General features: G+C 41.9%; 6 protein-coding genes across 6 annotated transcripts; 4 read left to right on the forward strand and 2 right to left on the reverse strand.

Moving 5' to 3' along the window:
* Positions 1–626: 626 nt before the first annotated feature.
* On the reverse strand, positions 627–2221 carry LOC129584134 (actin-related protein 2/3 complex subunit 5-like protein). Its single transcript, XM_055476247.1, has 4 exons — positions 1946–2221; positions 1802–1874; positions 1074–1247; positions 627–987 (listed from the first exon to the last, which is right to left on the reverse strand). Exons 1-4 carry the CDS (start codon positions 2089–2091, stop codon positions 925–927), a joined length of 456 nt encoding a protein of 151 aa, XP_055332222.1. The 5' UTR covers positions 2092–2221; the 3' UTR covers positions 627–924.
* A 675-nt stretch (positions 2222–2896) lies between these two features.
* Positions 2897–6037, forward strand: LOC129584133 (adenylate kinase isoenzyme 1-like). The gene is made up of 7 exons (XM_055476246.1): positions 2897–3055; positions 3272–3463; positions 3556–3637; positions 4273–4436; positions 4931–5047; positions 5403–5594; positions 5666–6037. Exons 1-7 carry the CDS (start codon positions 3053–3055, stop codon positions 5735–5737), a joined length of 822 nt encoding a protein of 273 aa, XP_055332221.1. The 5' UTR covers positions 2897–3052; the 3' UTR covers positions 5738–6037.
* Positions 6038–6380: 343 nt separating this feature from the next.
* LOC129584132 (regulator of nonsense transcripts 3A-like) lies at positions 6381–9736 on the reverse strand. The gene is made up of 5 exons (XM_055476245.1): positions 9321–9736; positions 8973–9079; positions 8428–8534; positions 7625–8131; positions 6381–7416 (listed from the first exon to the last, which is right to left on the reverse strand). Exons 1-5 carry the CDS (start codon positions 9459–9461, stop codon positions 6770–6772), a joined length of 1509 nt encoding a protein of 502 aa, XP_055332220.1. The 5' UTR covers positions 9462–9736; the 3' UTR covers positions 6381–6769.
* Positions 9737–10676: 940 nt separating this feature from the next.
* LOC129584131 (segment polarity protein dishevelled homolog DVL-3-like) lies at positions 10677–15788 on the forward strand. Its single transcript, XM_055476242.1, has 4 exons — positions 10677–10868; positions 13177–13624; positions 14140–14627; positions 14884–15788. Exons 1-4 carry the CDS (start codon positions 10828–10830, stop codon positions 15446–15448), a joined length of 1542 nt encoding a protein of 513 aa, XP_055332217.1. The 5' UTR covers positions 10677–10827; the 3' UTR covers positions 15449–15788.
* Positions 15789–15936: 148 nt separating this feature from the next.
* LOC129584130 (poly(A) polymerase type 3-like) lies at positions 15937–18878 on the forward strand. The gene is made up of 2 exons (XM_055476241.1): positions 15937–16426; positions 16708–18878. Exons 1-2 carry the CDS (start codon positions 16406–16408, stop codon positions 18331–18333), a joined length of 1647 nt encoding a protein of 548 aa, XP_055332216.1. The 5' UTR covers positions 15937–16405; the 3' UTR covers positions 18334–18878.
* A 1264-nt stretch (positions 18879–20142) lies between these two features.
* LOC129583921 (ADP/ATP translocase 2-like) lies at positions 20143–22817 on the forward strand. Its single transcript, XM_055475973.1, has 5 exons — positions 20143–20359; positions 21279–21603; positions 21676–21786; positions 21965–22140; positions 22275–22817. Exons 1-5 carry the CDS (start codon positions 20237–20239, stop codon positions 22482–22484), a joined length of 945 nt encoding a protein of 314 aa, XP_055331948.1. The 5' UTR covers positions 20143–20236; the 3' UTR covers positions 22485–22817.
* The last annotated feature ends 143 nt before the right edge of the window (positions 22818–22960 follow it).

The raw sequence follows: 22960 nt of genomic DNA on the forward strand, positions 1-22960 counted from the left end.
TGCCTGATTTGCTAATCAAAGTACACATAATTAATATTGTACAACTAATAGACAATTTTTGTTTAAGTAGTACTCTAGTTATACAGGAAAATTAATGCCCCAACAGCATTCCACATAGAAGGAAGTTTTTGTCCTGCTAGTTATTATATACAAAGATATGTTTTCGTTATGATTAATAGTTAAATAGGTGTTACAGGTACAACTCGTAATAAGTTAATCTTTAAAATGCTAAACGATGCTGTGTTTTAGCTTCTCGATAAATGATAAACGATGCCTTGTTTTAGCGTCTCGACCAATATTAGCGAAACAAATCAGTCAACCATACGTGTGAACATCAGTCGAAACAAGCCTGCTGTATAAAAGTCAAAAAAGTCAACAAAAATGCAAACGAAAAATTACTTAATGAAACGAAACTTCCCAATCCCAAGCCACTTTCGAATCCGTCATAAATGATTCTAGAAAGTTGAGCCCATTCAGTCAAGATTTAATTTGATTTCCAAATCCGGCAGAGTAACCTGTTCAAATCTGATTCGGTTAATATGACATTTTACTATTGGAATAAATATCAGAAGTTTTAAGAGTCAATATCAGAGCTTTTATTCTCTTTCAGAATTTCGCGAGAGTGATTCGTTCTGACTTCAACTTTTGCTCTCTTTTCAGTCAATTTAAAGACAACAAAAATTATAAAAAACTTTGTATTATGGAGAGGAACAAGTACTGTATGTAAAAGCTAGTAACTGTACGCTTGCACATTTCATCGAAATCAACATTAAAATAAGTAGAAGCTAACTGTGACATATACCAATAGCTCACTTCTGTTAATATACAAGCACCAACAACAGTCAAACCCATAAAATTATAAAAAAACATGCAGATTTCTAAAGCTACCGGTAGCTGGTCCATCCACAGAGACAAATTTCCCAATCAAAGTCGCCTTTTATCTGTCAAAACACGCACAACACTGCCGACGCCCCCAATTGCGAAAACCTAAAAAGCGATACTCAATACTGTTGTCTTGTCCAGAATCCAAATACAGTATTTTCAAGAAAGAGATCATCAAATCGGAAATTTACCTTTTCATGCCAATTCAAAAGCATCAAACTATGCTGAGGATATTCGAAGCCTCGGTAAATGTATTTCATAAGCGTATCGATGTGATCCAGATTAGGCATGGACTGCAGCGCAGCATCCACATCTGAGGATTTTATGCCCGTCATAATGCGCAGGATGCTTTGCATTGCTCTGTCCTAATAGAGAGATTCAAACCAATGGTAAGTAAAACTTTTCAGAGCCAGGTACGGCAAAGAGCGAATTAAGACATTACAGTTAATAATATGCGTGAAAGCTTTCGGTCATTCAAGAACGATTAAACGTACAAGTTAACTACCAAACTGCAGCTGTGTGAAATGCCAGATCTCTAAGAAACTCTATTCGTTTCACAGATACAGACGATACAAGCAGGAGTTTAACACAGAATTCTATCTGTAAATGCAAAAAAGAGAAGACTTTAGTAGGTATTATTTTGATTCCGATTCTGTACACAGGTACCACCACGTGAGTAACTCTTGTTAACACAACTACAATAAACAGGTTATCTTCATTTCGCGATGCAATAAAATACAGAGAGAAAGCCTCTTACACTAAAACAACCTATCTATAAGAGAAATCCAAACAAAGCAGCCCAAATTGCATCGCGTACAGAAAACTCCTTAGAAACATTCGAAACAAATTTACAATTTATTTACGTCTAGCACATTAGCTTATCTTTCAAACACGCTCAAGAACACGGATTTGTACTTACTTTGACAGCCTGTTGTTTGGTGTTGTACGGAGCTTTAGCAAGAGCCACCTTCAAGGCTTCCACATGTTTGCCTCTGGAAATACAAACAACTGAAGGAAGCGGAGCACACACTCCCACAGTTAGTTACAGTATAATCCCACATACTGCACTAAGAGGTTGTTGATTTCCGTTTCGTCGGGGCCAGGACTCGAAGGGTCTCCCGCGGCAGCTTCATCGTCTTTGTACACATCCTCGCCATACTGGTCCACGTCAATGCCTCGGAATGAGCTGCTAATCGTGTTCTTCGCCATGCTTCTTGCCACTTGAATACTGATACAAATTGTGCACAACAATTAATGACGGAAAATGCGTCTCCAGCTTATATAATTACGCTGTTCCCAAAAATGTAAAAAACTCTGTAAACAAGACAAAAATTTTTGGAAGTGGGCAGAAACAAGCGGAATTGTAGCCGGAGGCTTGAGGGTACAGTATTCGCTTTAGGAGTTACGACTGCCGCTTCAAGCAGAACTAGTAACCGGTATAAATCAACTCATTTATTTGTAGGTGGAAATTATTTGCTTTTGCGAAAAATGTTTTAAATGTCATAATATGTACAACAGAGAAAATTGTGAATGCTTGCAGAAAAAATTATGAACAGATAAATCTAAAACGGACAAGACTGGAACATAACCAATAGTTTCAGTTCGAGCTTGGCACTTGCGCTTTTGTAAAATTGTTGTACAGTACTACTGTACAAGTACTCACCATGAGTGTACTGTATACCAGTATACGTATACCTATATTGGAAATGGGATACATGGACACTGGTCAAGCGTAATCTCTTTTTGTGATCAATGTCAAATATGAATGAAAAACCTTATCAAAAAGTAGGATCGCAGTTCCTCGAAAACTGAATTACATGGTATTCATGAGGAGATGCTATTATTCTGCACGTACACTCTATGCATTGGTCTGCATCAGCGCATATTAAAGCATTTTATTACTGAACGTTGTAAGTAATTATCTGTGATAATTACTTTTAATCAGAATATTCTTTCCTTCCTTTTCCTGCAAAAAATCACAGCTGACAATTTAAATAGTAGTAGCAAATCAGAAATTTTGCATGATTGGTATTTAAATGGTCTAATTCCATAATCAAACATGAACTGCCGTCAACAATTCGACGTCATCGCGTGACGGATCGTGTGTTGCACTGAGTCCATCTTTCCTTCTATATGCCAACCGTGTTTATTTTCGACCACATCTTACGTAATGGTACAGTACGAGCTCTCTTTTTGACTTCTTTGGCAACCGCTGTTGCGGCTGCCAGATCCAGATTGCGCCGTACGATACTGCACTACAGCACTAACGACGAATTCCACACAAGCTGGGAATCGTTTGCCGCTGTCGCAATCGTCGCTGCACTTTGCATAATGCTGAATCTCTCTCTCCCATACGACTCATATTGCACGCTGCTGTTTTTTTCCACAGTCCCCGTTCAAGGTTACAGTCTCGCTGCATCCACGGGTGTCTGTATCCGATTTCCGGATCTGGACGGGGTTCTTAATCGTGCTGTTGTTGAGCTTCCGCGTGTTTCCAGTTTGCGATTGCTATCCCGATATCGATAATATCACCATGCCACCGCTTACCGGTTTGTTGGTGGACGAGCAAGTTCGAACAGCGGTAAACATGCGACATCAAACTTTACTGGCCGTGTTATTAGAAAATTATAGTTGTATTCACTGTGTGTTCCGTTGACGTTTATCCGTTTCCAGCCTGCGCCCCCCGGATCGCATGTGGAGTTGGACACGCCGGTGCAAGTCGATGTCGTGAAGTTGCCAATAGTGTTTGTGATGGGTACGTATCTCGGTATCTGTAAGTACAGTACTTTGGTTTTTACGCTTTCTTACGTGGTAATTATCTGCACTGACAGTTTTTTACACTTTTTTACAGAGTAATTTTAAATAATATGCAGTTATACTATATGAATATTCAACCATTAGATCGCTTGTAGTAAAGCTTCTATACTTTTGTTTCTTTTTTGTGGTTACACATGTTTAAGGCAAAAATAAAAAAATTTAAATTTAATTATAATAGATCAAAAGCTTTTGTCAAAATTTTGCATAATATTTTATGATATAATACATTAGCCCCTAACTGATGCCGCTTTCGCTTCCTTTTACCGGCAAAATACAAAGGCACCATGCAATGGGAATTATATATGGGAAAAGCGCAGTATTGATTTGTCAGTATTGATTTGTACAACCGTGAATATGCACTAATTTAGCTTCGCATTAGTTGCTGACCCGGCTGCTTTGCTGCGGATCCGCAGAGCTTGCGTGCAAGTTTTTTATTAAGTTATGTTATGCACGAGTTTTTCGGTTAAACGCTGACTGGTGACTTAATAAAAAATTATACAGAGCTAGTCATGCGATGGTAGTTCTCAAAACTGTATATCTATATATCATATTATTCTATTTTGCAAATTGCAGGCGGTCCGGGTTCTGGAAAAGGCACGCAGTGTGCACTAATTAAAGAGCGTTTCGGTTACACTCATCTTTCTACCGGGGATTTGCTGCGAGATGAAGTGAATTCGGGTTCGCCCAGAGGGGCGTGGCTCAACGGCATTATGCTGAAAGGAGATCTTGTGCCTTTGGTGAGTAAAAAAATCCAGTTTTGAAAGGTAACTAAGATTTTTGGATTGTAGGATAGTTTAGAACTGATCGCGAGAATGGGCACTGCCGCACTGGCAGGATTCCCGTAGAAAGCCGTCGGTTATAAGACATGTACTGTATCAAGTACTTACTATAGTAAGTTCTTGACTGTATACAAAAGTATAGGCTGAAGATTGACGGCTTAGACTGGACAGTGTTGTAAAAACGTTATTCGAATCGTAAAACATTTGCGGTAGAAGTAAGTTATTTCTATTCCGTTTTCCTACAAAAAAACGGAAGTAAAAATGACTGCACCTGTCAATGTTATTTGTCAAGCAGAGTATCGCAGTTAGCGACAAAATTAACGTAAAAAGCGCAGTTACGTTAATACGTAGTACGCTTATATGCATATTTACTGCTGGCTTATCAGCTCCAGATCAGGTGTCTTCTTTAAGAATGTTTATGCAAATGTTTGTGATAGTTATTGATTTTACAGGATACCGTCCTTACTTTGCTGAAGGAAGCCATTTTAAGAGAAGCACCAAAGTCGAAAGGTTACCTAATCGATGGCTTCCCAAGAGAAGTCGCTCAAGCTGTTGCATTTGAGAAGCAAGTGAGCGGGAAACCATTTTTGCACTTATCCGAATAAGTAAACTTTCGACATAGCGTTCAGTTAAATTCTTACAGTTCAGTACAGTAGTTGGTTTTTCCGTTTTTGAACGTCGTTTGCTGAAAATAAGTGCACTGTCGAGTAATGTATTGGGCACGGTGACTGCGTATTTTATTCATTAATGGGTACCTCTGCTAGCTCAGTATTCTTGCTTATTAATTTGTTCGAGTGTCACTAGTTGTGCGTCTGATAATAAGTGTCTCTGTTAGATTGATATTCAGCTTTTTGGTACAAACACAATGTATCTAAAAGAGATTACGTAGAATGTTCAGCAGCTGTACGTCTGGAGTTATTTCAGGTTGGTGTTTGTTCGATGGTAATCTATTTTGAAGTCCCTTTTGATATAATGACGGAGCGATTAATTGAGCGCGGGAAGACATCCGGCCGTTTAGATGACAACGTGGATACCATCCGGAAGCGCCTGCAGACCTTTGCTGATCAGACAATTCCTGTCGTAGAACACTATAAGACTATCAATAAAACCTTCGTCGTAAGTATTTCTAAATTCAGTCTTGCCCTTTATTCGGTGGGAATCATAACAATGCCTTGTTTATCCTGCAGCTCAACGCCAACCGTTCAATCGATGCGGTATTCGAAGACGTGACGCAGACGTTGAAGCATATTAAAGTCTGAATGGCTGCTCCCACACACACTGCCTTTATTTACAACAAGATTTTTATTTATTTATTTTGTTTAAAGTTTATTTATGATTTGGAGCCTTTGCATGTGATCTGAATGTGATTAGTTTGTTTTAATGTTAATTCAGAGCATACTGCGGTGTAAACAGGAAACTGTACCCTGCGATGAGTGTTTTTCGGACTGTTATTCGGAGCCTGGCGAATGTTTAAACTCTGACAAGTCTGGTGAAGGTGTGATACTTGTACTGTACGAGTACTGGATATTCGAGCCCCGCGAATAAAAGTTGCACATGTGCGGCCAAATGGGCCAAATCATCAGGTTCCGCTAATTTTTCGTACATTGTTTCAATCGTAGCTTTTAAGATGACAAATACTATTTATACGAAAAAATACGGTGTGTTGTAATAAGTAGTACCAGGACCTACTGTATACAGTAGGTCCTGGTAGTACAGATTAGAAATCATTACATTACAATGCAAATGCAATTTTACATTACAGTATCTTAAATCCAACGTATTTTACATTACAATGCAACCAGTGGATCGCTAGTTGCTGAAAACAGTTTTAATCAATCGCTAGTTTTGTAAATCGCTGAAAAAAAGTTTTAGATGCCCAAGTTTAGTGGAACTTAGTTTTACTACCATTGTGCCAAGGGGGCGTGTAAATCGAAATTGATCTCTTTTACTGACTTTTGGCAGTCAAACAAACGCAAAAACTTTCTGCCGCAAACGTGTTAACCAGAATTTCAAAAACGTTGGCAGCGTTACCTAGTGTAACAGATTTAATTTAAGGAAACAAAAGGCAACACAATCTAAAGCAGGTATCACAATGCACCGAAATCGAATATCCAGTTGAACATGTAACCCCAAGCAACAGCAGGATTAGGAACATGTTCCGACAAACAGAAAAGTGTTCGACGCCTTCCAGATCAGTTGCTCCACTTTAGTTGGCTCCAGAAATATTTTGCAACGATCGCTAGCTTCGTTTCTCCTTTATGAATGACTTAAAAAGTCTTCTGGATGCGGGACTAATTTTGATAACGACGTTTGGCTTTGGGCTGGTAAAGTTCCTTGGTGGGACGTGAGCGGTTGGGCACCCGAACGCCTGGATCAACCGCCGTCACGGTACCGCCCACGACTTCACCCACCACTGTTCCGATCTCACCGCTTTTCACTACAGAATTCTTTTCCCCGGTCGGTGTCCCAGTAGACTTCACCACTGGTGCTTCCGTTGCTTTACTCTGCCCAAACTCCCGACTTCCGGTGATAGGGTTGTGCAGCGGCTTGGGACTTTGCTGAGCACCAGCGCGTGTGGTATTTTTCCCGCTATCCGGTGGAAAATCAGGACGAACAGGAGGCCGGCCGCCGTAGGATTCTGCCTGACGTCCTCCTCTGGGATAATAGACATCCTGTCGATCACCACGACCATCTGGCCGATCGCTACGTTTTGCTTCCCTTTCACGCCGCTGATCTGCTAAGCTACTGGGTGCATGATCCTCACGGGCGCGCTTGTCGGCAACAGGACGCGGTGCAGGACGCTCTGGAAAATAGTGCCGTCCGCGATCACCAGACGGCATGAAATCTTCACGGTTTTCCTGAGCCGGGCGCCGATTGACGGCCAAGAACGCTTCGTCCTTTTTCGAAGCCGGCTGAGCTGTCTGGTGCGAGATTGATCCTGAAAGACGTTTTCCTCTTAATTCAACTAAGTAAGTACATTATATCGTAATTTACATATCAAAGCAGTGCAATATTTCTGTATCCTACAAGCACAACAGTACAACAATTACACCAGTAGTCAAAGCAAGTTTTCGTAAAGTTCATATGACGTATGTAAGTTCCAAGCAAGAAAGTAGACAGATGAAAACAGACCCCATAAAACGCACCTGGAGCGACTTTGTTTATGGGAGACTGTGCAGCAGCACTGTCTTTCACACCAGATTTGGTCAGTTCCATAACTTTAGACGGAGCAGCGCCTGCTTTGAGAGGTGAATCCTTCCCTGCTAACTCCCTAGCCTTGGCTGCGGCTTTCTCCGCTTCTTTCTTTGCCAGTGCTGCATTGGCACGGTGCCGTTCTCGATTACGCTCTCTCTTTCCAAATCGTCCGCCCGGTCCACGATAATCGTCGTCTGCTTTATGATTCTGTAGATATTCCATTAAAGGAGTAAGCGTCACTTCGTCCTTCGGCTTATTTTCAATAGCAGCCAAACTGGCTTGGACTTTGGCTGCACTGGACGACGGACCGTGGTCCTTCTTTTTCTCCAAATCTTCCAGGAAGCGCTTGAAATCGTCAGACTCCGTAATCTGGCCACATTTTGGATCCGCTTTCTCTCTGTTCTGCTCGGCAGTGCGCTGATACGGGGCAAGCTCCACAACACAACGCAGTTCATGACCTACAGAAATGCACAAAATTACTCGCAAATAACAGATCGACAAAGACCAGCAAATGGCAATTAACAGGAACAACGATAAATCAATTAAGTAACTAATTAACTACATGTTTCACTTTCCACTTTGTGCAAATCCACGGATTTGGAAGCGGACGTAAAAAATTCACCGATAAAAATAAGCTACACGTTCTGCAGATCCATGAATTGAACCATTGTCGTCCTTAAGAGTTTTCAGCTGAGTAAATTTGTCAAAGCGCAAATATGCGTATCAAGTTATCAACGGCAAATGGACAGCGTACCTCGACTATCAACAAAAACGTATCCATCAAACTTTTCTTTAAAAAGGCCAACATCTTCTTCTGTGCGGAAACGAATGTAAACGCGACATCGTGCATGATTCGCTAATCTGCAATAAACACCGGCGCAAATCATATAGGGTGACGATAGGGTATTACACTTTTCACTCATCCAAAAGTGCATCGTGAGGTGAGTTACCATGCAGCAATTTTTTGCTCCTTATTTTGGCAGATTATACACAAAAACAATAACAACTGAATCCAACATTATTATGGCAGTCTACTTCATAGCCATTGCATGACAATAATTTTTATGGCCTCGTAATTACTATCATTTCAATGATTTCATGCCATCATTTCATGTCAAAGCAGAGTGCCGCATCACTGTCTCAAGACTCAAAGGCATGTGTGAATTGTTAATTGTAATGTATGTACCTATCTGTGATTCTGTATGTACTACGAATCTCTCGCACTCGCGTACCGATACTTCTAGTTTCTAATTTTATTCATTATTCTGTGGAATAACTGGATTCAATCTCGCAGCTTACGTGGTATCGGGACCATGGAATGCGAAATAAGTGTATTCCGGAATCGGAGACACATGCTGCAAGAACTGCTCCTTGGAAAAATGGGCTGGAAGATTCCTGACGATGACCTGAAAGGGAACAACCAGTAGTCCTGCGCAACAACTGCAATTTCTGGGTCGGATTTGACTTTTCCTTCATAGTCACAAATCGTTCATAAGTTCAAAATGTGCGTTAGTGAGCACAGCACCTTCGATCGACAAACGACGAGAACACAAAATTCCTGCAGGATAACTAAAACGTGCAGCACCCAGACTTAGAGCAAGTACTCAGTACTCTCAGTCCCAGAGATATTTTCCCGTTGTAATCTACCTTGCATGGCTGTGTGTGACGCTCTTCGGGAAACTCCCGATATCGGGGTTTAGCCTTGGGTTTTCCACGACGCTCCCTGACGAATTCATCTTTATCGTGTCCGCGACGAGTTTTTCCAGATGCCCGAACAACAAAACTCATAGTTTGTCAGTGGTATAGCTGCTGGTCCAACATGCGTGAACGCATTCTGTGCGATCAAATACGTACACACACAAACTTTAATAATGATTGAACAGATGTAATGAATAATATTCAGACATTTTTCGTGTCAGTTTGAGTGCCTGTACGTCGCAAATCTGAACGAAAACCGAAAACAACTTTAAAGTCAACTCTGAAAATAATCAGTGGAGTTTACACGAATGCTACGTACAAGTACTGTTTTACAAGACCACTGCCCTTAATCTTCTACGGAGTTGAGCCAGGGTTGCAGCAGAATGGTTAAAGTAGTTACTATACAAGCGGTAGCACGAATTTAGCCATACTGTAAGTACAGTAATACTTTTTAATTAATTTTAATAATAATAATATTATAATTAATGACTGTAATTCTTAATAATATAATTAATATTTATCTTATCAGTTACTCAAAAATTAATTTTATAAATTGCGCTCGTATCTTTCGTGTACTCACTGCAGTACTCGTACATCTTGGTGTCCATAAGGCAGCCACCCACGGTGCTGCTAAGAAAAAAAACTCGCGTTGTGCTGTTGTGGCGAATTTCCGGTGATTTCACAAGCACGGGGGTTTAACAGGCTGCCTCTCTCTGTAGTCGTTGGCTATTCGACTGTGCGCCTGTCTGTACAGTTGCCGTTGCCGAAATTGCCTGCGTCTGTGCACAGTGTGCAGTATCGTTTCCGCAACAGGCAGGCAGGAGGCAGCAATGCAGGCATGCCGAATCATCCCAACGTCGTGACGAATGACTACCGTCGTGAGTAGTGACTATACTGACCTGTTTTGTTTTCCAAACCACAGCCAGATAGCTGATAGCAGATGCAAAAAGCCACAGACAAGTCACAAGTGTTCGTTTTTATGGCCTGATATAAAAAGTTCTGGTAATTGCAAAATGTGTAAATAATTCATCTTTTGTTGTGAAGTTTTTTCATGATATATTATTACTTACGTTGTTCGCCATGGCTTGGGTTGGTGCAAGCGCGAGCACTGTACGTGCTGGAGAGAGCAGGATTTATTATCATTTGGAGGATGAAGACAAACCATTCCTTATTAAGCTTGCGATTCCCTTGGAGCAAGTCACTCTGGCTGATTTTAAAGCCAAACTGCCTCGAACAAATTATAAGTTTTTCTTTCGTTCCATTGATCCGGAGGAAGGCGAAGTTAAAGAGGAAGTAGCGGACGATGTAGCGCGGTTGCCCATATACAAGGGAAAGATTGTGGCGCAGTTGATTTCCGTTGACTCGTCTGTCCATAGCGATCCGAACTCACAAAATTCCGGGAGCACAAGGAGTTCGCGCTTGCTACTGCCAAGAAAGCCTCACGAAAGCGGAAGAAATGGCGCAGAAGTCGGAAGAATCCGGGGAGAAGCGCAGCGGGTAAGTTTTGGACATTTCGCGAGCGCAGTAAATTGTCGAATAAAAACGGTGGTTATCCTGTGTTTTTCGGTGTGATCGTGCATGGTTTGGTTTTTTGTAGCCACATCGTGCTCCACTGCTCGTCACATGATTTTTGATTTTGCAGCTGTGTAATTATTGAGGGTACTTTTTAGTTATTAGATGCGAACTCGTACGTAGTACATAAAACAGTAAGTAATGAAATCGAAATTTGGAGCTGCTTGCAATGAGCATTGTCCGGCAGCGAATCGGTCGACTACCGAGAAGTTTGACTCGCAAAAATAATTTATTGTTATGAAATTTATCATTTTATGAAATTTATCATTTTGGTACCAATTGTACCCCACAGAATGAAATCAGTCAAGCTACGCTGTTACAGTTTCAGCTTTCAGGTTATGTTAAAGCACTTTATCGATTGCGAGTTAGGACATAGGAGTTATTATCTTATCTTTCATTCATGAAAAGGCTGTTTGATTAGAAACAAGAATTCGGGTGTGGGTCGATAGATATTATCCAGTTTGCAATTTGTACAGTACATCGAGTGAAAAATGGTAATAATAAAATAATAGTTAGCCGTCGTTATAGTACTCGTACTGAATGAACTATGTATGATTATGGAATAAGGTAGTTAGCTACTAAAATCACCAATCAATCAACTAAATCAGCAAGTCTAATTATAAACCAGCTAAATAGATGCCGGCTTCTGTTAAAAAAAATGTTGTCTCCACTCAGGAAATAGAAACGCCACATATTGTATTTACGTTTGCACACCCGAAATCTCATAATAATGCGACCAGGGCTTGCAATAGTTTGATTTCAAACGGGAGATATTTGATTTGTTTAAAATTTTATAGGTGGCTTAAGGGTTTATCAGTTCTCTGGGGAAATGTCGCATCTACTGTGAACTGAAAGTTATCGATTTTTGCCATGAAAAGCGTTATTTACATGCGTGATATGATTTCCTTTTGTGAGATGTTGATTCTGAAAGCTGCATTACAGTTTTCAATGGTTTCTTTCAGAAAACTTGTTACTCTGTGGTGAATTGCATATTATTACTCATTGCTTAATGTCGCTTTTGTTGGCCGCTTGACCCCTCGTTTCTGTTGTGCTGGGGAGTTCAATTTTTGAAAGAAATCTGCCAAGCAATTACCGAGTTTAAGTCTTTTTACGATGTTCACTACTGGGTAGCTAACAAAATTAGAAATGTGGTTTTTTTTAAAAAGCAGGCGTGTTTTTTTAAGTTTTTTCACTACAGTTTGATGTGACAGTACAACTACATACTGCTCTTGAGTTAATGAAAATTATGAAATACAGCTCTCTGGACTTCGAAGATACTTATTAACGTTAAGCTGCTACTGCTCGCGTTTAATTTGAAGGTAATTATTACGTCGCGATTTAAAATTAATATATCATTTACAGGTAATGTTGCTCAGTTTTCTGTGTAAAACAAAGCTGTTCCACGTGTACTTTTGTATATAACTTTTACTTTTGTGTTTTATACTCGATAATTATCAGTATTTACTATTTACTATGGTTGATTCTTGGATGAGTTGTTGCCTTATTATGTGCAAAGCGAAACGGCTAATAACTCTCTTGCATTATGTACGAATAATTTGATTGTGAATTGTGATGGCGGTTGTGACCTGTAATTCATGTCATCGTAGGTATTTACAATTTTACAGTTAGAGAATGCAGCGTATAGTCCTTTTCAGTTTGTCTGTGCAAAATTGGTTAACTGAAATTTAAAGCGACTTAGCGATGCCTCGATGGATTGCTTTCTATATGTAAATATCGATCAATCATCCAAATACCACAAAGTTGCTTTAAATACGTTGATTGTATAATACTGCAAGAAACTCTGATGAGCATGAATCTGCGTAACCCAATTGACATTTTCATCATGAAGTAGCCTTTGTTATTCAAATGTGGTCTCTGTTGAAGTGTTATGTTGAGATTTTACGTAAAAGTATTTTGCAAGTTAGATCTTCTTACAATATGTTTAATAAAATTTTGTATATGACGCATGGGTGACCGAAGTGACAATTGTTTACGTACAGGCAAGATTACAATATCACACTGTTAGCTAAAGTTCATAATGTCTGTTATAAATATTCTAATATCATCAGCAACAGTGCCGAAACGTTCATGGAACATTTAGGACAAAAATCAGCTGGAATCTCTTATCTTATGTTTGGAAGCAGTTTGCTATTGCTGTTTTCATACTCTTAATGAGCGTTGAATGCCTGTAACGGAACAGGATTAGTATAAATCTGTTTTTGTTTGGTATTAGGCGGGTGTGCGGTCCCAATTCAGCCAAGAAGAAAGCTCCGGAATTGACCAACCGCGGATACGAGACCGATTCGCTAGTCAGTTTTGACAGCCGCTCTTGCCACTCCGACTCGGAATACGATGGTTCCAGTCGTATATCCAGTTTTACGGATAGATCCTCAGTAAACAATGCTGCCCAGCGGGTGCCCCGGAAAAAGCGACGTGTCCGGCGAATTGATCCAGCCAGTCTAAATCGAGCATCATCGATGAGCAGCATCACAGAGACTGTTGTCTCTGGAGGAAACATTGTTCGGGTTGTTCTCAATGTCCAGCAAACAAAAATGGTTGGCCTGAAAATTTTGGGCCCTACATTGGACAATCCGGTCGAAGGGATTTATGTGGAATCAGTTATGAAGGGGAGTCCCGCGGACTTAAGCCGACAGTTTGAGCCGGGTGACGAAATTCTCCAGGTGAGTGTTTTCGATAATCGCGTTGAATTGTAATGCGCGATGGTAAATGGATTTAATTGTTTTATGTCCTGGGGTTAGTGTTTTTTTCACACGGTTACTTTTTACGGTCCGTTTTCCTCTGTTGTGAAGCGCTTGATTGTTTCTCTGGGAATATCTGAGCGAAAAATTCATAGAGCCATAATCTGCACAGTCTAAATTAAAAATTATTCCCGGTTAACATGAGAGATGGCAAAACCAACGCTCCCTGCGTTACCGAGCATAAAACTTACCTGGAAATAAAACAAAGTGGAACGACTCTCTCCTGCTGTCATAATTATATTAAAATTTCATTCCAGTTCTTCGATAAATTAATGGTCGCATCGCATCATCTGTAACAATTTGGCAGTGCTGTGCAGCAGGACAGATTAGTATTCTAGCACGAACTATATATACGACGAGGCTACAATCAGTTCCACGTGATTATACCGTCCTTACTGCATCCCTTTCAGCAGATCTTCAGTTGTTTAATTTATTAGGTAAATTCCGTACCCGTCCACTGCATGGATGAACAGCAGGCGACAGCTGTTGTACGCGAGGCTTCCATTACTGGACATGTGATCCTCGATGTGCGGAAACGTTATATCCGTTCCCCTCCCGAGAGCGCATATACCCTTCGAGAACTGGATCCGAATGATGAAAATTCCACCCGGAGAGAGCCCTCTCATCCCATTGATCCCAGTGCCTGGGTGGCACAAATCGAAGCTATGCGCTTAGCGGAAATGGCACCATACCGAGAGAAAACACCCATCCTGCCACATTTCGATGATGTTCCGCTTTCCCCTCATCAGGCCGGTACGGGCCTGTTCATGTCAACACAGTTTCTACCGCAAGAGTTGTCCACTGGTTCGGAGAGGATAGAGGTTATTAGGCAGATGTGCAGAGAAGATTCCGGTTTGGATATTCGTGATCGCGAGTGGCTGAAAATGCCCATAGCCAAAGCGTTCACGGGAAAAGATCTCGTCACGTAAGTTGTTGCATCAATGATCTTTCGGATTTCGTTATCAAAGGATACATCCTTGTATGCATGCATATGATTAATTTTTATAGTTTTATTTTAAAAATCTTACATTTTTGCATAGTTGATTACCGTTTAACTTGTCTACAGAGATGCTCCCGGTATACAGAAATGCAAAACTCGAGTTGACTGTTCTCTATTTAATACTGTGCCACAACCAGATTCGTGAGCGTCATGTTATCGTTGTTCTTTTTGGCATCTTTAGGTGGCTGTTGGAACATGTCAAAGATCTCAAAGGTCGCAGTGAAGGAAGAAAGTACGCTGCGGATCTGTTGAAATCCGGTTACATTAAGCACACGATTGGTACTAGAGATTTCTCGGAGAAGTTGTGCTATACCTTTGGGGATCTGCCTAATCTTACGGAAGAGTTTACGCACATGCCCATCCTGCATGACGAAGACTTTCCCGACTCGGAAAGCCAACTGGCGGCGTACAGTGACCTACCAGATTCGGTTAGTCAGGTGGGTCAAGCCCGCCATCCTGCCATTTATCGTCCATCCAGCCACAGTGGTTATGCCAATATTGCGCAAATCAAACGGGGAAACGGTCGCTCGGGCAGCGGACACAGCTCCGGAAGTGGACACAGTTCAGGCTCCGATAAGCGGCAGCAGTCCGTTATCGTGGAGGAGACTGCTTCGCAAATATCGGAAATCTATCATGGAGTACGTAATGGCGTGATAGCCACCGGGGATCGAGGGCAAATGCACCGGAACTCGCTGCAGAATTCTCTTAATCATCCGTTTGACATGCAGTATGCCAAGATGTATTGATCAGCTATCCTTGTTGAAGATTCTGACGATTTGTATCGTGAGCTATTAAATAGAACTTTCGAGGGATGGTGAAATGAACTGATTGCTTTTACTGTTTTGAATTTTTAATTGTAGTGGTACAGTACTTGCCGGGTTTTGCGTTTTGGGCAAGTCGCTTGTCTTTATTTCCAGCATGTATCTTCTATGCGAGATGACATGCTATTCGGCAAAGTTGACAATGGTGTTTGAGCTTCGGTACAGAAAATGCTGCAGTTATGTGGTTTTGTACTTTTATGTATTCCTTATAACTTTCGGTACTTCTGTATATTGAAGTTTGTATAAAGTATTTGAATGTTTTTAGTTTGTGGATCTATTATGTAAGATTTCGCGATAGAAAGCCCGCGAGCCAAAATAGGAAACCGTCAGATGTTGCAGTTCGTCGATGGCCGATCTTTGATTGCATTATGATTATTCTGAATGCGAATATCTTTCCGTTATTTTCGCCATTGTGACAGGGAGATCTGACCAGTGTCTACTCTACTGTCTACCTACCATCAGAATATCAGATGTACTGTTTCTGTACAGGTACAATGCTGACGGTGAGATTACGATCTGGTTTATCGAGTAAGGTGCAAAAGTAGCAAAACTGACGAGAGAAGTCCGGAAGTATGGCGATCCCACGCCTTTTTGTATGGCGACCGACCAATGGCGCTACCATTTAACCAACGGAAGAAAATTAATGTTATTAACGTTACGATGTATTTTTGCCTGCGATTCAGACTCTTTCGCCCTTTGGATTTCTGTTTCACTTCATTTGCACTTTGCGGACGTAGAAAAGAAGCCTGCTTCGCTTTAAGAAGGCTTTTAACTTGTTTATTTATTGTTTTTGTGAGATCTTTACCTCTTGAATTTTATTCTTGATCTCAGGATTTTTTGTACATTTTCATTCTCGGAATGTTTAAGGTGGAATATTAGAAAATGTCTACTATGCCTAAATCCGTAAGTGTTTGATGGCTGGTAGACAGTTTTTATCTGACTGGCGCAAATTAGTCACAAGTTCACGACTCAAAAGTGCTGATAAGATTTCAGATTTCTCCGCTTTTTACGGTTGCCTACTGGTAGCAATATTTGCATTCGTGATCCAGCATGAATGTAGAATCGTTGTAGATAATAGAAACTAGAAGAAAGCCGCAAACGGCACACGACACTGAATTGTTGCTGATTTGAAGGATATAATCATGCTAATTTTCTAATAACCTGATAAATCGTATCTGCTACAGACATACAATTTCATTCCTTCCGAGCTTCCGAGAGCCTTCCGGGATCAACAGCTGCACTGGAATTCCCCGGCCAATTTCATTTCTCCGCCCTATTCGGAGCAGTATCACTATTCCAGTTTCCAGCAGTATCCGGTTTACAGTTACTACCATCACTCGTTCTCGGCGTGTGCCCTGCAGGAATATGTGATGAGTTGTCCGCCGTCCCGTCGTCCGTCGCCGCCGCTCTTGGAGCACAAGGAAATGGACGAGAAATTCTACAGACTGCTGGACGAACTGTTCGCCCATCCCGCGCCCTGTGTGGACCGGGACGAAATCCGGCGACTGCGCAGCGAAGTGCTGACCTGCCTGAACAATCTGGCCGTGTACTGGATCGGCCGACAGGCGGAACGCCTCAGCCTGGAGCGTTCGCAGCTGGAGAAGACGGTGTTCGTCAAAGCCTTCGGCAGTCACGGTCTGGGTTTAACCACGTACAACAGCGATCTGGACGCCGTGCTCGTCGCCCCGCGCTATGTCACGCGCGAAGAGGTCTTTCGCGGGTTTGTGGAGCTGCTGCGGCAGCAGGAGAACGTCAAGGAAGTTTGTCCCGTGGAGAACACGTTTGTGCCTGTGATTAAGTTCCTGTATTACGGGATTGAGGTGGATTTGACGTTTGCGGCGCTGCGCACCACCAGTATGCCGGATGATGCCAGTCTGCTGTCGGATGATATCCTGCGCGATATGGACGAGAAGAGCGTCAAGAGTCTGAACGGCTGGCGAGTGTCGCGGTATTTACTCAGTTATGTTCCGGATGTGAAGGTGTTCCGCGCGGTGCTGACGTTCGTCAAACACTGGGCCATGCAGCGGCTGATTTACTCCAACACGCTGGGATATTTGGGCGGCGTGTCCTGGGCGATTCTGGTGGCGCATATTTGCCGGGTGAATGCGGGGATGTCCGTGCGGAAGCACGTCAAGTCTTTCTTCAAGGAATTTTCCGAATGGAACTGGCAGTCGCGGCCGGTCAATATTAATCAGGCGGACAATCCCTACAACCACATCGAAGGCTTTGTCGGTCTCGATGCCTACATGATGCCGATAATCACGCCATGCAAGCCGTACCAGAATTCCTCCTTCAACGTCACCCGCACGACATTTCACAACATCCGGCAGGAGATGCGCTCGGCGCTGGCGGTGCTGCGCGCCGACAATCACGTGTGGGCGGATGTGTTGGCCACGCGCAATCCGCTGGATGAGTACGAGATGTTCTTGACCGTGATCAGTACCGCGAAGTGCGAGAGCAGTCTGCATCGCTGGCGCGGGGTGGTGGAGTCCAAGCTGCGTCCCATGCTGCCCAATCTGGAGAAGGTGAACGGCATGCAGCGCTGCCAGATCTTTCCGCAGATCTACAAGTTGTCGGACGGCGACTGGCAGGATACCGTGCACTGTGCGTGGATCATCGGGATTGACTATGTGCATCCGAACCAGATGAATGAGCTGTCGGCCGTGGTGCGGGAATTTCGACAGAATATACAGTATTACAATCATTTTAACGGCTCGGGAAGCGATCAGAATGTGACAGTATTGCGGAAAACCAGTGCGAAACTCCGGGAAACGCTGACGGTGTATGCGTCTTCGGATCCAAAAAAGTGAAAGGGGCACTCTGGTCAGTTTTTTTATAAATTGGTCATCTTGAGCTTTTTCGGCATTTTTTGATGTTTCTTCGTCTTTTTTATCACATTTTTATATCCGGGATACGTTGGAGCTGCGTTTTCTCAAAAATCCCCCACCAATTGCACAAAAAACATCCCAGCTAAAAATATAGTTTTTTGTTTAAATTTTTATGTATAAAAAGGTTGCTTTTATATAAAACTTTCATAAAGTTATTCATTGGAGTGTCCTTTTTTGTTCTATATATCACGGATCCGTTAATGATTTCTAACCGCATTTTTGCAACACTCACTTGATCGCTGCGATCTGAAAGATGCCGCCCACGTGGAATCAAGATTTTTTCGATCTCATTGTCGATTAATGCTCCTAAATTAAGCGCACTGCTGTTTCCGTATAAAATGTGTATGGTCATGATTATGAATGATGCGCTAGCGATTTTCTGTATTTTTGCTCATCTGTGTAGTTTGGCTTCTGCTCATGTAATTCCCGTAGTCAGGAAAACCGAAAAATAAAATTGTGCGTAATGATATTCGTAATTTGAATTTCATACAGTTGTCACGAGTTGTGTGTTGTAGATTAAAGCGCGTGACAGCATAATCCGGGATTATGTTTCTATAGAAGGTTCTAATACTGTAATTGTTCCAGGTAGTTATTAGTGATATCCAAAGCGCTTATTAACGAAGCGAAAACAAAAACTAAAGTAATAAACTAATACGAAAAACAATTGGTACGAAAAAGAAAACGAAATATGGAAGAAGTACTTTGCTGCACATTGTATTGTACATAAGTTAATTGTACTTTCTGTGGCAAATAGGTAAGTATCTAGAGCAGAGATTTATAAAGTCAGTATTTATAGAATTAACTTATGTACAATTTATAGAATTAACTTCCTCCTCTTAATCACCTGGTATTGGCGAATTACATGCAGTAAATTAACGCTGGGTGATTTTTCGCTTCTGGAAACTTACGCTTTGAAATGGGCAAATTTCTGATGTGAGAGCAGCGGCACTCTCCCCTAGTTTAATGGAAGGAGCGGATAAGTTTAAACTCTTACTGTAATAATGTTTAGTTTCTTTTAATATTAAAATGCCCTTTTATAAGTAAATGTTTACCTAATTGGAGCCGCACAGTACTATACCGGCTACTACAGAAAGATAATACAAGACACTGCACAGTTTACCGGCTACGGCGGCTAGTCTAGTAGGCGTGGTAGTGAGCACAATAACTGATTAACATCTAAAAGTTTAATACTGAAATCTAAAAATTGTCTTTCTAACTTCAACATTCAAATTAATTTTAGCATACGATGCGTAAGAACTGGTAAATTATCAATACGTCACAGGCACTACGTACTAATAAAATAACGCTGTAGTAAGTGTTAAGTACACAGTATATTATAGAAGTATATATAGATATAAAAATTAATAATAATATTGTGCCGCACAACGTACAAAATACATAGAAGTGCATACTGTCTTTATTTACTTACCGTAACTGTTTTTTCAATGTAAATTTTATGACTTTTATAAAGCTTTTACAATCAGGACTATCAGGTGTACGATGTCGGGTGTTGTATGAGTTACGCAACCACTTTTCCATGAAGACTGACTGCGGAACCCGTCCATATCGTAAAAATTGCTCATTGGTCGCTTACGTTATTTTTCACTAATCATCAATGGCACCTTTTGCGCGGGGCAACGGTATTGGCTCTGTTTCGTTCTCGCCCCTTTTTCCATTGACTGCTGAAAAAGGCCAGACGGCGTGTAGATGAACAGGCTCTCGCGTTGGTCTCTTTCTACCGCACGCTCAGTCCAACACGGGTAATCCAGCGTGCAGTTAAGTTCTTACCACCCCATTCGCGTTCTAGAAGACAGATCCCTGAAAAATGTCGTCGAAAAACCAGGACTTCGTTGTTAACTTCCTTAAGGATTTCGCCGCTGGTGGTGTAGCAGCTGGCATCTCCAAGACCGCCGTTGCTCCCATTGAACGTGTGAAGCTCCTTTTACAAGTAAGCCGCAAACCGTTACTAACTTGGGTTTTTTTGTATTTTAAGCAGTATAATATTGATTTTTGTGCCCTAATGTTGCATATTAACAGTTTCCCATCTAGCGTATTACATAACCATTTCCGTATGTCAGGGAGATAATTATAGCAGGAGTTATTTTTAGCGGTAGCTCGAATGGTAGAAGATAGAGAATCTGAGAGTGCACTAGCGAAATTTCGGCCGTCGGCGACATCGTACAGATGATGTGCCACTGTTGGCTCGATCAGCGATTCTGGAAGCATCCTAGACGACTGCAGTAACAACTCCTGTGACGTCATACGAGTAGATCCTAGTGTTGCGATCAGGAGGAGTTCACGTGGTCCTTTTGCGCGTCAGGGTACCTGATGCAACCAGCGTGAGCCGGTCCGGTGTGGGCGCGGTAGCAGTGACAGGCTGCGCTAATAAAGACCGGGTTGTCTGACAGCGATAACATACCGGTTGCCGCCGTTAGCACGACAGCCCCGGTGATTTTTCACTCGGGTGGCGGGTGTTCTCAAGCCACGTTTGCGCTACCGGGAATCGTGACAATTGAGTACAATAATCTATCAGTTCCTTTTTATGATTAATTTTAATTATTTATATTTTCACTTTCTGGTAACTTGATTATCTTTGATGAACTTTTTGCATCAGATGTGCCTGTGTTCTCCTGGGTTTTTAGTAGAATCTTCTTACAGTATCTGGTATCTACAGTGTATAGCTACGAAGCCAATAAACTACAGGAATTTTAAATCATTGCTGTTCCTCCATAAACATCATACGTGGTTTTGTCGGGCTGGTTTTTGCAGTTTAATGAGTACATGTTGAGGTTGTAATGGTTATTTGCCAATGGTTACCAAAATATTTTTTGAGTCTAAGTAATTATTCTAACTCATTATTGCTGCAGGTCCAACATGCTTCTAAGCAGATCACCAAAGATAAGCAGTACAAGGGCATCGTCGATGCCTTCGTCCGCATCCCACGCGAACAGGGTCTTCTGTCTTTCTGGCGCGGTAACTTGGCCAACGTCATCCGTTACTTTCCCACCCAGGCCCTGAACTTTGCCTTCAAGGACAAGTACAAGCAGATCTTCCTTGCGGGAGTCGACAAGAAGACACAGTTCTGGCGCTACTTTATGGGTAACTTGGCCAGTGGTGGTGCTGCAGGAGCCACCTCCCTCTGCTTCGTCTACCCTCTGGATTTCGCCCGTACTCGTCTGGCTGCTGATATCGGTACGGTATTTGTGTGTGTTTAAAAACATCGCCCGTCAATGTGGATTGTAAAATGTTTTTTTCCTAATATAGGCAAGGGAAATGCTGAACGTGAATTCACCGGTCTGACCAACTGCATCGGCAAAATCTTCAAGACTGACGGTCTCAAGGGTCTTTATCAAGGCTTTGGCGTATCTGTGCAAGGTACGAAGAATGTTAATTATCAGAAACGCTTTATCACGCAGTTGGGGAGCTCTTTTATAAGTTGTATTGCGTAACGTGCCGCTGGTGATTCGTACAGTCGGCAATAAAAATGGTGCACTTTGTTTTATGGCTTTATCGTTTATGAAGCACATGCTAACCGTATTTATCTCTTTGGCAGGTATCATTATCTACCGTGCATCATACTTCGGTCTTTTCGACACTTGCAAGGGAATGTTGCCTGACCCTAAGAACACTCCGCTGATTGTCAGTTTTATCATTGCCCAAATCGTCACGACTGTCTCTGGTATCACTTCTTACCCGTTTGATACCGTCCGTCGACGTCTTATGATGCAGGTTAGTAGTTCGCTCTGATTTTTCTGTATTGGCTTGGAGTACCAGTAGCAAATTAGCAATGGCGAGGGAATAAAGACGAATTTTTTGCGCCATTTAGGTGTTACCGTGTTAATAGTCTTGTTTTGACATCGTAGAGCGGTCGCAAGAAGGGTGATGTGATGTACAAGGGAACTCTGGATGCTTGGGCGAAGATTGCCAAGCAGGAAGGCGGCGGAGCCTTCTTCAAGGGTGCTTTCTCCAACGTACTCCGTGGCACCGGTGGCGCTTTGGTGTTGGTGCTGTACGACGAACTGAAGGTGCTTATGTTCGGTGAGAGCGCGAGAGGAGGTTACGAAGGAGGATAATAAATGTTCCATCTGCATTCGGACGGCGGTGTTGATCTTACAACTATTCGTACTACGGTTTTATTTCAAGTGTGAAACTGGATGAGTGCAAGGGAATTTTGTCATCTTATTAAATAAAATGCATAACGATTGGTTGATTACTCTGTTTTAATTTATAAGCACTATCGTTGGTGTTGTGTTTTTGTTTTATTTATCTGCGAATTTTGCCCTGGAACCAGCAGCAGTGTAGTTCCAGCCCACAAATTTGAGAAGAAAACAGGATTTGACGTTTTAACGTAGTGTTGTTTGATGTTGATGGTAACAGTAGTTGCAGTGAATAAAAGAAAAGCGCTGCTTTTGGCGTGGGATTTTAAAAACCCCTATTTGAAAAATACGTGTCAGTATGCCCTCAGTAGTCTGGTTTTAGTGAGAACTCCCATTCATATGCGAGAACGTTTACCTACTCTTTTATAAAGGACAAAATTTTTATTCTAACG

Source organism: Paramacrobiotus metropolitanus, unplaced genomic scaffold (assembly GCF_019649055.1).
Source record: "Paramacrobiotus metropolitanus isolate TYO unplaced genomic scaffold, Prichtersi_v1.0 Parri_scaffold0000012, whole genome shotgun sequence".
In the NCBI taxonomy this organism is placed as follows: domain Eukaryota; kingdom Metazoa; phylum Tardigrada; class Eutardigrada; order Parachela; family Macrobiotidae; genus Paramacrobiotus; species Paramacrobiotus metropolitanus.

What these genes read in the sequence shown, in the direction of transcription:
- LOC129584130 (XM_055476241.1), top strand. Translation starts at nt 16,406, where the DNA reads ATGTCTACTATGCCTAAATCC. An exon ending in TGTCTACTATGCCTAAATCC is followed by an intron (nt 16,427 to 16,707) that starts GTAAGTGTTTGA and finishes TATCTGCTACAG; the next exon opens with ACATACAATTTCATTCCTTC.
- LOC129583921 (XM_055475973.1), top strand. Translation starts at nt 20,237, where the DNA reads ATGTCGTCGAAAAACCAGGACTTCGTTGTTAACTTCCTTAAGGATTTC. An exon ending in CTTTGGCGTATCTGTGCAAG is followed by an intron (nt 21,787 to 21,964) that starts GTACGAAGAATG and finishes TCTCTTTGGCAG; the next exon opens with GTATCATTATCTACCGTGCA. An exon ending in GTCGACGTCTTATGATGCAG is followed by an intron (nt 22,141 to 22,274) that starts GTTAGTAGTTCG and finishes TTGACATCGTAG; the next exon opens with AGCGGTCGCAAGAAGGGTGA.
- LOC129584134 (XM_055476247.1), bottom strand. Translation starts at nt 2,091, where the DNA reads ATGGCGAAGAACACGATTAGCAGCTCATTCCGAGGCATTGACGTGGAC. An exon ending in ATCAACAACCTCTTAGTGCA is followed by an intron (nt 1,875 to 1,945) that starts GTATGTGGGATT and finishes TTGTATTTCCAG; the next exon opens with AGGCAAACATGTGGAAGCCT. An exon ending in CCAAACAACAGGCTGTCAAA is followed by an intron (nt 1,248 to 1,801) that starts GTAAGTACAAAT and finishes TCTCTCTATTAG; the next exon opens with GACAGAGCAATGCAAAGCAT.
- LOC129584133 (XM_055476246.1), top strand. An exon ending in GCCAATAGTGTTTGTGATGG is followed by an intron (nt 3,638 to 4,272) that starts GTACGTATCTCG and finishes TGCAAATTGCAG; the next exon opens with GCGGTCCGGGTTCTGGAAAA. An exon ending in AAGGAGATCTTGTGCCTTTG is followed by an intron (nt 4,437 to 4,930) that starts GTGAGTAAAAAA and finishes TTGATTTTACAG; the next exon opens with GATACCGTCCTTACTTTGCT.
- LOC129584131 (XM_055476242.1), top strand. Translation starts at nt 10,828, where the DNA reads ATGGCGCAGAAGTCGGAAGAATCCGGGGAGAAGCGCAGCGG. An exon ending in CGGGTGACGAAATTCTCCAG is followed by an intron (nt 13,625 to 14,139) that starts GTGAGTGTTTTC and finishes TTAATTTATTAG; the next exon opens with GTAAATTCCGTACCCGTCCA. An exon ending in ACGGGAAAAGATCTCGTCAC is followed by an intron (nt 14,628 to 14,883) that starts GTAAGTTGTTGC and finishes TGGCATCTTTAG; the next exon opens with GTGGCTGTTGGAACATGTCA.
- LOC129584132 (XM_055476245.1), bottom strand. Translation starts at nt 9,461, where the DNA reads ATGAGTTTTGTTGTTCGGGCATCTGGAAAAACTCGTCGCGGACACGAT. An exon ending in TTCCATGGTCCCGATACCAC is followed by an intron (nt 8,535 to 8,972) that starts GTAAGCTGCGAG and finishes TGTTTATTGCAG; the next exon opens with ATTAGCGAATCATGCACGAT. An exon ending in CGTTTTTGTTGATAGTCGAG is followed by an intron (nt 8,132 to 8,427) that starts GTACGCTGTCCA and finishes GCATTTCTGTAG; the next exon opens with GTCATGAACTGCGTTGTGTT.